This window comes from Chelon labrosus (genome assembly GCF_963514085.1).
Source record: "Chelon labrosus genome assembly, chromosome: 7".
NCBI classification, from domain to species: Eukaryota; Metazoa; Chordata; class Actinopteri; order Mugiliformes; family Mugilidae; genus Chelon; species Chelon labrosus.
This window is the reverse complement of record NC_140343.1, coordinates 17,904,867-17,917,618: the sequence shown is the minus strand read 5'-3', so window position 1 is coordinate 17,917,618 and position 12,752 is coordinate 17,904,867. Positions and strand designations below refer to the sequence as shown.

Genomic DNA, 12,752 nt, shown 5'->3' with positions numbered 1-12,752 from the left:
GGGACATGAAGAACAGGAACAACTCCATCCGGGCCAACTGTTCACTGAGACACACATGCTTTCCTGAGAATAAACAATACAGTAGATGAGTTTGACTCAGGCATCCTGTGAGATTTTCACCTTAATAGTGTGGAGTTTCCCACATTTACTCGTCACACAACAAGAGAGAACGGCAGAGTGCAATGTAGACGGGACCACAGTGCCCTAAAGAAATATCAGTGTTTAAAAGGATTTATCACATTTTTAATAATGTTCTCTACTTGTGTTAATCTCACCAATAACTGAAGTCACTTGTGTTTGCATGTTTATGTCTATTCTTTGCATTCATCCAATGGGCAACCATTTATCCAATCTACTTCGATGTCAACGGGCATACCCCTGGGTACCCAGAGAAGTACAGTGTTGAGCCATCAAGCTGAATGTTCTTTCAGATTTTAGCAGAACAGGGGTTTAGCGAGGCAGTTGCAGGGATTTCTGGATCTAACATGAGTGAGGATCGAGGGTAAGGGAAAATTGTCAGGTGGTTTGTGGCTGCATCTACAGTGATGAGAATGCTATCTGTTGTGATAAGGACAGACCGATCAGGATGTCACCTTGATGCTTATTATTTTTTTTTTTAAAAACAGTCAAGCAAAAGTACAGAACAATTGTCAGCAAACTGCATTTAAAGAATCAAAGGTAAAAGTACTCATTGTACAGTAAAATGGCCCTTGTGACAAGCAAATCTTCTTAATAGAAAGATAAATGTCCTAACTACTGTACTGATGGACTGTCAGCTGATCTAGTGAATGTCTTCCTGCTCTACAGATTTACAACACAGTCCCCTGGCTGATGAAGTGGATGCCTGGACCTCATCAGAAGATATTCATCCTGACACAAAAGATAACTGACTTCATAGAAATCAGGATCAAAGAACACAAAGAAACCCTTGACCCATCATCACCAAGAGACTACATTGACTCCTTCCTCAGAAATGGGACAGGTGAGTGTTTTAATGTGTCTCTATTGTGTTTGTCCTTGCATTTCATATATAATATGTCTTCTGTCTCATGTGTCACTGACAGAAGGAGGACAAAGAGTCCTGTTTGGCGCTGGAACTGAAACTACTACCACTGCTTTACTCTGGGGGCCGCTATACATGATCTACTACCCTGACATACAAGGTGTTTGAGTAATATCCAGATGTTGTCAGAGGTCTCTCACTGGTCTGTCCTGTCTGAGACTAAATGTGTGGGGTGTATCATTTCCCCTCAGTCATTTATGTGTCCCACAGACTCACATGTTTCCTGTTTCCACTGTGTGCAGAGAGAGTCCAGGCTGAGATTGATGCTGTGATTGGTTCATCCAGACAGCCCTGTATGACTGACAGAGAAAACATGCCCTACACTGATGCAGTCATCCATGAGATACAGAGGATGGGCAACATCGTCCCCCTCAATTTGCTTCACATGGCAAACAAGGACCACGCTACGGTGGATAAGTACACAATAACATTTTTTTTTTGTGTGTGCCTTTAAAGGGTTAATTGAACAGCTTTGTTCTGGTTCGTTTGTCATACATCTTTGATATACTAAAAGGAACTTCTAAAACTTCTTCAACTGAAAGTTCATGAGTTTACTGTTGACCAAATAATCACAGGATCTTGTGGAAAATCATGAAGTTCATGTGCTATAATTAAAACCTCTACAGTAGCTACCTAATGGAATAAGGAAGATGTGAAATGCCTGGAAATTATGAAGCAACAGCAATGCTTTTGTTATGTTTCAGACATCAATCTAGTCTTAATTACAGTGGCCCTGAAGGTCAAAACCCAATGACATTTCACAAAACACAACAACATTACAGATTACGGAAAGGGTAGGGACAACACTTCTTGTTTCTGATAGAACAGAAACCATGCTAAAATATAAGCTGATGTGATTGGTTGTTTCGCTGCCAGTCAAGAAATTACGTTTTGTGAATGGTCAGCTACGCGTAAGTGCAGACACTGTGATGCGCTTTGAAAGCAGACAACATCTACTGTCCACATTGTGGAAAGAAGTATGAGTCGTTGCCAAATTTCTGCATGTCTTGCGGAAAGACACTGGCATTATTTAAAGAGGCAGAGGGGACGCACGATGAGGACGTAGTTGCCCCATCTCCTCAGTCCTAACTCCTTCAACCGTGCTATTAGGGTTCCGAGGGACATGTTAATGTCATGATGGGTTGAAAGCACATCAAGAATGACATTATATGTATGTCCTCTTTCAGAATATTCCTCTATTAATGCCATCACGTCCTCCATTCTTTCCAACGCAGTTTAAAACTCGTGCACGGACACAGCAAAGTAGAAACAGGAAATGATGTTACACCGTCGGGTTCTATCTAATCAGAAACAAGAAGTGTTGTCCCTACACTTTCCATCTGAAATGTCGTTGTGTTTTCTGAAATGTTGTTGTGCTTTGTAAAATGTCGTGTTCTCTGTAATGTCATTGTGTTTTCTGAAATGTCGTTGTGTTTTGACCTTACGGACCACCGTACTTAATGGATTATGTACTAATTTTTACATATATATTAAGTAGCCCTTTAAAATTTTACTTAAAAAAAGATGAATAGAAGTCACTTGATCCCATCTCTAAGTGATCCTGTCATCATGAGTGATCCCCAACCCCCAGGCCGCACAGAAATAATAAATAACTTCCATTATTTCCGTTTGATCTATTATCTGGCTGAATGATGTTTTATTTTGAAAAATGACCGGATTCTCTCCATTATATCCGTTTATGACTCACTCTTGACGCATGTCAAGGCCTCGAGACCATAGATCACGTGATACGTCCCGAGATCGCAAATGACGGGGGCCTTAAACGTCTGTTCGAGACAACAGCTCAGCCGGTGTTCTGGATTAAAGTCATGGCAAAATACCCCGAGATCGCCACAACAGCATTGAAAACGCTGTTGCCATTTCCGACATCTTGTCTGTGTGAAGCATTGTTTTCTGCAGTGACAGCAACCAAAACAAAATTACGAAGCAGACTGGTCATAAGCAGCACACTTCGGGTTTCATTGTTTCCCATTACCCCAAGATGGGGCCGTCTTGTTGCAGCAAAACAAGCGCAGGGCTCCCACTGATTCAGTGCTATTGTGAGTAGCTAGTATTTTCATGCACTTTTAGTTTTTGTGGTGTGTCTTATTTTGAAGGCATGTTTTAACGTTACCACAGCGACCAGAGAGCGTTGGGGCAGAGACAATGTTACTCACGTCATGTTCGGTTGTTGGTGTGACGTTATGAGGACGCTGCTAATAAAGTTGCACATGAATACAGTGGATTTACGTTTATTATTATTATTATTTTATAGAGAAAATACTACAGTTTTTATGCCGGTCTTATCATTTTATTTTGTTTTTATCTGCTACACCTTCCGGTCCGTGAAAATACTGTCTGACATTAAACCGGTCCGTGGCGCAAAAAAGGTTGGGGGCCACTGATGTACATAACTTTGACAATACTGTGCAGGTGAGAGAAGTCAGTCCTAGAAACTGAAGTACAAAGTTACAAGTCAACCAAGACTTTATGTCTTCAGTACATGCTTGAAGCATGTTTGACTGGTCTGCTTCATATGTAAATATAGCTGCGTGTCATTTATATTGAAATGGAAATGTCTGCAGTATTTATTAATGCCTCAGGGGAGTCCAGATAATGTAAGAAGCATTGGTCCTAGCACAAAGCCCTGAGGGACTCCATGTCTAACCTGAAAGAATCATCACTGAAAACTGAATTAACATTCAATGTCCTCTCTTCTGGGACTAGAATTTCAAGATTCAAGATTCAAGATTCAAGATTTCTTTATTGTCAATTTCTCAATACGTTTGCAACATACAGAAAAATCGAAAAAACGTTTCTCTCTCTTTCTCACATAATAATAAATAAAATAAAATAAAAACCTAAATAGACCTAAAGTGGGTGAGGTTGGCAGTGAAACAGTTGCTATGTAAACATCTGTATATAATATAAATATAGTGAATAAATAGAAAATAGAAATTTCTATGTACATCAGTGCAATGTATAGTTACAGCTTGGATTTTTATTTATTTTTTTTATTTTTTTTAAAAAATGTGCAAAGGTGCGGTAAGGTGCAGTTTGCCGTCAGAAGGCAGGTGAGGTAGAGTCCCTGTGTGATGGGTGGGTTATGGTCCGGCAGGGGGCATGAGGCGGGGGGGAGGGGGAGATGGGCAGAGTTCAGCACCCTGACAGCCTGATGGACGAAGCTGTTCAGCAGTCTGGTGGAGCGGGCCCGGAGGCTCCGGTACCTTTTCCCCGAAGGCAGGAGACTGAAGAGGGGATGTAGGGGGTAGGAGGGGTCACTGGCAATGCTGGTGGCTCTGCGAGTGAGGCGGGTGTGGAAAATGTCTGTGAGGGAGGGCAGGTTCATTATGCGTTGCAGAGTCTTTCGGCAGGAGGCAGTGTAGCCTCCGTACCACACAGTGATGCAGCCAGTGAGGACACTCTCAATGGTGCCCCGGTAGAAAGAACACATGATGGAGGGCGGAACTTGTGCTCTTCGTAGTTTCCGGAGGAAGTAGAGGCGCTTCTGCGCCCTCTTGGCCAGTGATGTTGTGTTATTAGTCCAGGAAAGGTCTTCTGAGATGTGCACCCCCAGGAACTTGGTGCTGCTCACCCTCTCCACAGCAGCACCTTCGATGGTCAGCGGGGGATGCTGGGGGTGACCTCTCCTGAAGTCGACAACAATCTCTTTTGTTTTCTCCACATTGAGGATGAGATTGTTGTCCTTACACCACTGCACCAGTAGGCTCACCTCTCTTCTGTAGTTGGCTTCATCGTTGTTGGTGATGAGGCCCACCACAGTTGTGTCATCCGCAAACTTGATGATGTGGTTGGTGCTGTAGGTTGGAACACAGTCGTGGGTTAGCAGGGTGAAGAGCAGCGGGCTGAGCACACACCCTTGTGGAGCTCCTGTGCTCAGCGTGATGGTCTTTGAGGTGTTGCTGCCAACCCGCACGGTTTGTGGCCTCCCTGTGAGAAAGTTCAGCACCCAGTTGCTCACCCAGTACCTCTCATGTGTTCATAACAAACACAAACCTGACTAACCAGAAAGAACATTAGAATGAGACTACAATTTACCAGTGAACATATTAGTTTGGATGTCTTCTCCTTAGAAAAAGTACAGTTTTATTTCCGTAGTCACCAGACACATGATTTTTGTGTTGATTATCACCAGCTTCTTTGTTTTAGTCTTCTGTTAAATTCAAGTCAGCTGCAGTAAAGGCCTGATGAAACATCACAAAAGAAGTAAACCCATTCATTCTTGATGGTCATGGGTCCCAGTCTTCAATTGCTGTTAGCATGAAGTACTGAAAAAGGTCTTGTGATGTCAAATGGTTATCAATGGAAGCAGCAGAGGAGATTTGCTCTTCATACACTTAAAAACTTTGGTCTGGGCAAGAAGACCATGAAGCGATACATCCAGCAGGAATGCCAGTACCTCACGGAGGCTTTTTCAGGCCAGCAAGGTACAGAAAACCATGATATTTTACAGTGACACATTATTATTCTTTCTTTTTATTTTATGCTGTGCTTTTACATGTGTCATCTTCTTTGCCCTACAACTTTTCAAACCAGCATTCAACAACTGATAAGTGCATTGGATCATGTGCACATGGTAATATTGGATTCTGTTTTTCTTCTCTCTTTGCTTCACAGGCACACCTTTTAATGCCCATCCACTGATAAACAATGCTGTGTCCAACATCATCTGCTGTTTGGTGTTTGGGAATCGATTTGAGTACGATGACAAGCAGTACCAGTATATTCTGCAGATCTTCAATGAAGTATTGGAGTTACAGGGAAGTTTGTCGGTACAGGTGAGCCTCCTTTCTAAGCAAGATGCAACATTTAGTAATCCTATTTCAACAATGATGTATTGTAAAAAGATTCCCTAGCAACAAGTTAAACTACTGCTGTACTTGAGATTTACAACACAGCCCCCTGGCTGATGAAGTGGATTCATGGACTTTATAAGAAGATACAAAAATTAACTGACTTTGTAGAAATCAAGATCAAAGAACACAAAGAAACCCTTGACCCATCATCACCAAGAGCTGTGATGATGGCTCAATGTGTTTCACATGGCAAACAAGGACACCACAGTGGATAAGTACACAGTCCCAAAGGTACACAGTCCACATGTAACACTTCACAATAGACGCACGGGAAAAGATAGACAGAGATTTTATTGTGTTTTGTTTTTTTTGCAGGTTTGAGCCCACAGTGCCCTCCATAGAGTAAACTTATTTACTGCAACTGCATTTGAGATTGTGCTCATGTTCCACATTGTCACAGCCACTTTGATCAGTCTGTGATAAAATACTGTTTTTATTAATGCATTTATGATAAGTTAAGTAAATGATAAGTTAAACATTATTAAAAATGTGATAAATCCTTTTAACCACTGGTATTTCTTCAGGGCACCGCGGTCCTGCCCACATTGCACTCTGTCCTACATGATGAGTCAATGTGGGAAACTCCACACTCTTTATTTTTCCAGAGCATCTGTAATATCGAGGTGAGAATCTCACAGGATGTTTGGGTCAAACTCATCTGTTGCATTGTGTATTCTCAGGAAAGCACATCCCTCCTTCAGAGGTTTTCATTCTCTGCACACCCTAGAGTGCAGCCCAGTCTGGAGTTCAAGCTGGGAGCCATTCATTGTCCTAAACCTTACCGTCGTAGTCTCTGGGGTCTTTTTCCTGGTATTAAGCATAGTAGTTCTGAGTTCTGTCTTTTAAGTAGTGGTAGTCTTTTAGTAACATGCAGCCTGTCAAACCTCTGGGTTTGAAAGTGGGAAATTAACCTGTAAGAAAATCACCAAAAATGTGGGTACCTTGATTATAGTGGAGTACGTATTTAGGTCCTTTTTTTAAGGATCTGAAAACTTAAAAAGACTTTTTTAAGATACTTTTTTATGTATGCACTGTAAAACTAAAACCAATCATTTTGCAAAATGACTTGAACACGCCTTAAATGATCAAAATAGTTGAGTTTAATTCCCTTTTCATCATTTAATCGATGTAGTTCAGAATATTAACAAATTGTTGTACGTTCACGTTGATTTACTATGTTTGATTTCTTTCCCATTATTAGCAGCAACAGCCATCAGATAAATGTGAGATGGTAAAACGTATACTTTGTGTAGTACACAATATAACTGACATACTGTATAGTTGGATGGAAGTATAAAGAGGGGAAAAAATAAACTGCTCACGCACAAGGACTTCAAAACTGCACTTAAGTAGAGTACTTGCGTAAATGTACTCTGATGCATTCCACTACTGACTAACTAAATGACTGACTAAAGACAGTTGCATTTGTTTTATAAGCCACAAACCTGCACTTGATGAGAAACTCAACAACACATCGCCTCCTGCTCAGAATAATCTAATACTCCTGTACCTAGATGATTAAGGTTTGAAACAATTTCTTCACTTGTAGTTATTTTATTTATTTTCCTGTTTTAAGCATGCTTGTTATTGTATTAGCCCTGCGATAGACTGGAGACCTGTCCGGGGTGTACCCCGCCTCTTGCCCGATGACAGCTGGGACAGTCCAGCCAAACCCTTATCAGAAAGATAAATGTACAAGTGGTGAACTTTCCCTGTACAAGTGTAATCGGACAGTTCTTATTGGATTACTGATTAAGATTCATTTAGGCCAATAAAACAGTGACACTCAGCCCCACTCATACCAGCTGCAACATTAAAGTAATGCTCCATGCACATTCACATATCTAGACTTATTGTATAATCCAGTGGTATCAAGTACAGGATAATAAAACAAGCATAATGAACATTTCGAATTTAATTTCGAGTACTTCTTGTGGTATTGATATTTCTACCAATGTGAAAGAGCTTAGTCACATGCTCTTATTTTGAAGGCCAGCCAGTGACACTCTGACACAGTACCTTTCTGTTATCTCTTGTCTTGATATGTTGATTTCGCTGCAACATTTTCCTGACTGCCTTCTGTTTAGCCGTGTTAACACAGTTAAAATTAGAATATTTACATTTAAAAACTAAAAATAAAGATTTGTCTCTAATATATTGAATTTAGAATAAATAAGAAAAGCAATGGAGGCGATATTCAGTGTCCTCGGCTTGGATTGGATCGACGGCAGGAGTGTTTTAATTTTTCTCTTTGTTTTCCTCCTGTTGGCTGATGTTATAAAGAACAGAGCACCAAAGAACTTTCCTCCTGGACCGTGGGCTCTTCCTTTTATTGGTGATCTTCATCGTATTGATGCAAGTAAACTTCACCTGCAGTTCACAGAGGTATGAGTCCAATTATCATTACAGTATAAAAACGTAAATAAAATGCATGAGCTTCAGAAAACATCATCAGCAAACATTTTTTACTTTTCATATACCTTACATTGGAATCACATTTCTGTACACTGCAATAAACGAACAATCAAATAAGGTGGTGTCAGTAAACTAACAAGTACAACAAGTATTTCTGAGTTGTTATACTGTACAACAAGTTTGGGCAAGTTCCCATGGGAAACAATGGAAATCATTAACTCATGTGTAATAAAATGGAAATAGTCATTTTCCTTGGTGTACTACGTTCCCCCAATAACTGTATTATTCTGGATATTTTCATTACCAGATTAAGATTAGAAGAAACCAGTCCCCTCAGGTCAATAAATATGATAGGGTGAAAAGTAAACTGTGTATATAGAGAAATTTGGAGCTGTAGTTTGCTGGAAATCCATCTCCAGTGTCTAAATACGAGTTGCTTTTTGAGTCACTCCTGCACTGGCTTTAGTGTTCAGTCACGTGTTTTTTGTATTTCTTTCTTTCTAGAAGATATATTTGTGAATAATTGTTTTAGTACCTGTAGTCACTGGTTTCAGGATGTAGTGGATCTATCTATATATATATCTATACATACATACATATGTACTCAATCCAGTGTTGCACCACAACACCAATCTGCTGTCTATGTTCAGTTTGCACAGAAATACGGAAACATTTACAGCCTCCGTCTCTTTGGTGGAAGGGTGGTGGTCATCAATGGCTACAAGCTCATGAAAGAAGCCCTGGTCCAACGAGGAGAAGACTTTGCAGATCGGCCGTCCATACCTTTGTTTGAAGAATTGGTTGGAAATAGAGGTGTTTATAATAAGACAGACAAAACTATGATATTTCAGGCAAGCAAATCATCATAAAACACTAACCTAAGCTAAAAATGTCTGCCACAGCAATGTGAAGATTGACAATAATACTGACTCTGTCAGTGCTATCGATCAGGGCATTTGTATGAGATGAGCATAGCTAGTGGTTCTTGATTTACAATAACTTCAATTTCAAGGCTGTGTTGTGTTCCCAAAAGGTCTTGTGGGTTCCAGTGGTTACCCGTGGAAGCACCAGAGGAGATTTGCTCTTCATACGCTCAGAAACTTTGGTCTGGGCAAGAAGACTCTAGAGCGATGCATCCAGCAGGAGTGCCAGTACCTGACGGAGTCGTTTGCAGATGAGCAAGGCACAAAAAACATGATGCTATTTTACTATTACAAGTTGGACATATGGACATATAATTTTCTTTTTCATTCAACTTTGCAGATACAAACACACATCAACGCATCGCTCCTAAGATTACTAATAAACATTTATTGAACTCATAATAGGTTTTAAATAATATTCAGTCATCATGAGACAGGTTTGGCCTGGTCTAAAACCAACAAACCTTCAATGTTACGAACAGCTGTGTGTCTCATCTACATTTTCTCTTCTTTTACAGGCAAACCTTTTAATGTCCAGTTATTGATCAACAATGCTGTGTCCAACATTATCTGCTGTTTGGTGTTTGGGAATCGGTTTGAGTACAGTGACGAGCAGTTCCAGTATATTCTCAAGAACATGAATGAGACAGTGCGTTTAGAGGGGAGTGTGTGGGCACAGGTGAGTCTCCCTTGTGAAAACGCCAATCAGTCTCACCAATTGTGCATTTGTGCCTTTCTGTGCACTTGTGTTTGCATGTTTATGTCTATTCTTTGCATTCATCCAATGGGCAACCATTTATCCAATCTACTTCAATGTCAACGGGCATACCCCTGGGTACCCAGAGAAGTTCAGTGTTGAGTTTGAAGTCACTAGGATGAACAGTCTTCATATTTTGATGAAGGAGGCCATCAAGCTGAATGTCCTTTCAGATTTTAGCAGACACCTTGGACACCTAGGTTACTTTACTGAGAAAGCTGTCCCTGTGACACAATTGTAGATTAGCAGATGATTATTGACTTGAATAAGGAATTACATAAAAATGGTCTTAACAATATGTAACCAGAAGTAGAAGACATACTGATTGTTTCTTTAAGTAAAAGTAAAATAAGAACAATTTAAAAACAGTCAAGCAAAAGTACAGAACAACTGTCAGCAAACTGCATTTAAAGAATCAAAGGTAAAAGTACTCTGTCAGCTGATCTGGTGAATGTCTTCATGCTCTACAGATTTACAACACAGTCCCCTGGCTGATGAAGTGGATGCCTGGACCTCATCAGAAGATATTCACCCTGACACAAACAGTAATTGACTTCATAGAAATCAGGATCAAAGAACACAAAGAAACCCTTGACCCATCATCACCAAGAGACTATATTGACTCCTTCCTCATAGAAATGGGACAGGTGAGTGTTTCAATGTGTCTCTATTGTGTTTGTCCTTGCATTTCATATATAATTTGTCTTCTGTCTCATGTGTCACTGACAGAAGGAGGACAAAGAGTCTGGGTTTGATATCAGAAATTTGAGTTTCTGCACCCTGGACCTGTTTGGTGCTGGAACTGAAACTACTACCACTACTTTATACTGGGGGCTGCTATACATGATCAACTACCCTGACATACAAGGTGTGTGTTTGAGTAATATCCAGATGTTGTCAGAGGTCTCTCACTGGTCTGTCCTGTCTGAGACTGAATGTGTAGGGTGTATAATTTCCCCTCAGTCATTTATGTGTCCCACAGACTCACATGTTTCCTGTGTCCACTGTGTGCAGAGAGAGTCCAGGCTGAGATTGATGCTGTGATTGGTTCATCCAGACAGTCCTGTATGACTGACAGAGAAAACATGCCCTACACTGATGCAGTCATCCATGAGATACAGAGGATGGGAAACATCATCCCCCTCAATTTGCTTCACATGGCAAACAAGGACACCGTGGTGGATAAGTACACAATCCCAAAGGTACACAGTATAGCTTTTGAATCAAATACTTATGAGACTTTAAAGGGTTCATTTAACAGCTTTGTTCTGGTTAGTTTGTCATACATCTTTGATATAATAAAAGACACTTCTAAAACTTCTTCAATTGAAAGTTCACCCTTAAAGATGAGTTTACTGTTGACCAAATACTCACAGGAGCTCGTGGAAAATCAGCAGGTGAACGAAGTTCATGTGGTATAATTATAACCTCCAGGATAGCTACCCAATGGACTAAGGAAGATGTGAAATGCCTGGAAATTATGAAGCAACAGCAATGCTTTTGTTATACGTTTCAGACATTAATCTGGTGTATTTAATGAATAAATCTATTTTATGAAATCTGACTGTTCTCCAAAATATAACTTTTCCAATCATCTCCTACCAAGTAAATGGTTTAATTCTATATTAATACTTCACATACACTAACTCATTTTTATTAAAGTTGAGTCATTCCATTATTTGATAAGTGATTGGAAACTGTGTTTTCCTCAGGGTACCATGATCCTGCCTACATTGCACTCTGTCCTACATGATGAGTCCATGTGGGAAACTCCACACACCTTCAACCCTCAACACTTTCTGGACCAGGACGGTAAATTTAGGAAGAGAGAGGCCTTCCTTCCATTTTCTGCAGGTTAGTAGTAAGTGTATGAAATGAGCAACACCTCACCATGACATTACTCACATTATTTGTTATCTACAGTAAGTCAGGAGGGTATTAATATCAGTGTCTCTATCATACAGTATACTTAGGCTGATCCAGATCTTGTGAACTGTCTGGGTCAAACTCATCTGTTGCATTGTGTATTCCCAGGAAAGCGTGTGTGTCTCGGTGAACAGTTGGCCAGGATGGAGTTGTTCCTGTTCTTCACATCCCTCCTCCAGAGGTTTTCATTCTCTGCACCCCCTGGAGAACAGTCCAGTCTGGAGTTCATACTGGGAGTCACTCGTTGTCCTAAACCTTACCGTGTCTGTGCCGTGCCACGATAAATCAGTATCCCATAATATCCCAAACGGAACCCTATCTATTTCTTAGCACATTTAACTATCAATGCATCAACCATATCTGCTATATTAGTTTGATTATTATTAGTCTTTACTGTGAGTAAAAAATAATTAGTTTTCTTCTTGTCTTTTGTTGAACATCTATATTTCATTAAGCTACTGTATTCAAAATGCTGTTCTTAAAAGGAATCACTGGGGACGATGTTCTTCCAGTCCTTTCTGCTGCACTTTGCATTTGTCTGACTTGCTAGAACTAGAAACGTATGACTATTAATTAAACACTACACTGTGTCCTTGCATTTATATGTTTACACTGCTGTGTGTTCAAGTTCAGTCAGAGGTTTATTCTCAAATCAGAGCTGTTGATCAGTTTGAGAAAGTGTTATATATGTTATCAACAATTTAGTTTCCAAATAAAGTGGAAAATTCAATCCGTCAAGTTTGTGTGACAGAAGATTGTAATAAAGATTATTAAGTATTTGAAGGATCGTA

At 40.1% G+C, this 12,752-nt stretch overlaps 2 protein-coding genes across 2 annotated transcripts; both read left to right on the top strand.

Moving 5' to 3' along the window:
- The first annotated feature begins 198 nt into the window (after positions 1-198).
- Positions 199-1,655, top strand: LOC311491165 (cytochrome P450 2F2-like). The gene is made up of 2 exons (XM_084549023.1): positions 199-1,083; positions 1,242-1,655. Exons 1-2 carry the CDS (start codon positions 832-834, stop codon positions 1,515-1,517), a joined length of 528 nt encoding a protein of 175 aa, XP_084405149.1. The 5' UTR covers positions 199-831; the 3' UTR covers positions 1,518-1,655.
- Positions 1,656-7,306: 5,651 nt separating this feature from the next.
- LOC311490754 (cytochrome P450 2J4-like) lies at positions 7,307-12,568 on the top strand. The gene is made up of 9 exons (XM_084548417.1): positions 7,307-8,325; positions 9,006-9,168; positions 9,389-9,538; positions 9,797-9,957; positions 10,506-10,682; positions 10,765-10,903; positions 11,050-11,237; positions 11,748-11,889; positions 12,070-12,568. Exons 1-9 carry the CDS (start codon positions 8,125-8,127, stop codon positions 12,243-12,245), a joined length of 1,497 nt encoding a protein of 498 aa, XP_084404543.1. The 5' UTR covers positions 7,307-8,124; the 3' UTR covers positions 12,246-12,568.
- The last annotated feature ends 184 nt before the right edge of the window (positions 12,569-12,752 follow it).

Excerpts from the sequence above, each read along its gene's own strand:
- LOC311491165 (XM_084549023.1), top strand. The coding sequence starts at position 832 with ATGAAGTGGATGCCTGGACCTCATCAGAAGATATTCATCCTGACACAA. Across the intron at positions 1,084-1,241 it reads GAAGGAGGACAAAGAGTCCT|CATTTCCCCTCAGTCATTTA; the intron begins GTTTGGCGCTGG and ends TGTGGGGTGTAT.
- LOC311490754 (XM_084548417.1), top strand. The coding sequence starts at position 8,125 with ATGGAGGCGATATTCAGTGTCCTCGGCTTGGATTGGATCGACGGCAGG. Across the intron at positions 9,169-9,388 it reads AGAATTGGTTGGAAATAGAG|GTCTTGTGGGTTCCAGTGGT; the intron begins GTGTTTATAATA and ends TGTTCCCAAAAG. Across the intron at positions 9,539-9,796 it reads GTCGTTTGCAGATGAGCAAG|GCAAACCTTTTAATGTCCAG; the intron begins GCACAAAAAACA and ends CTTCTTTTACAG.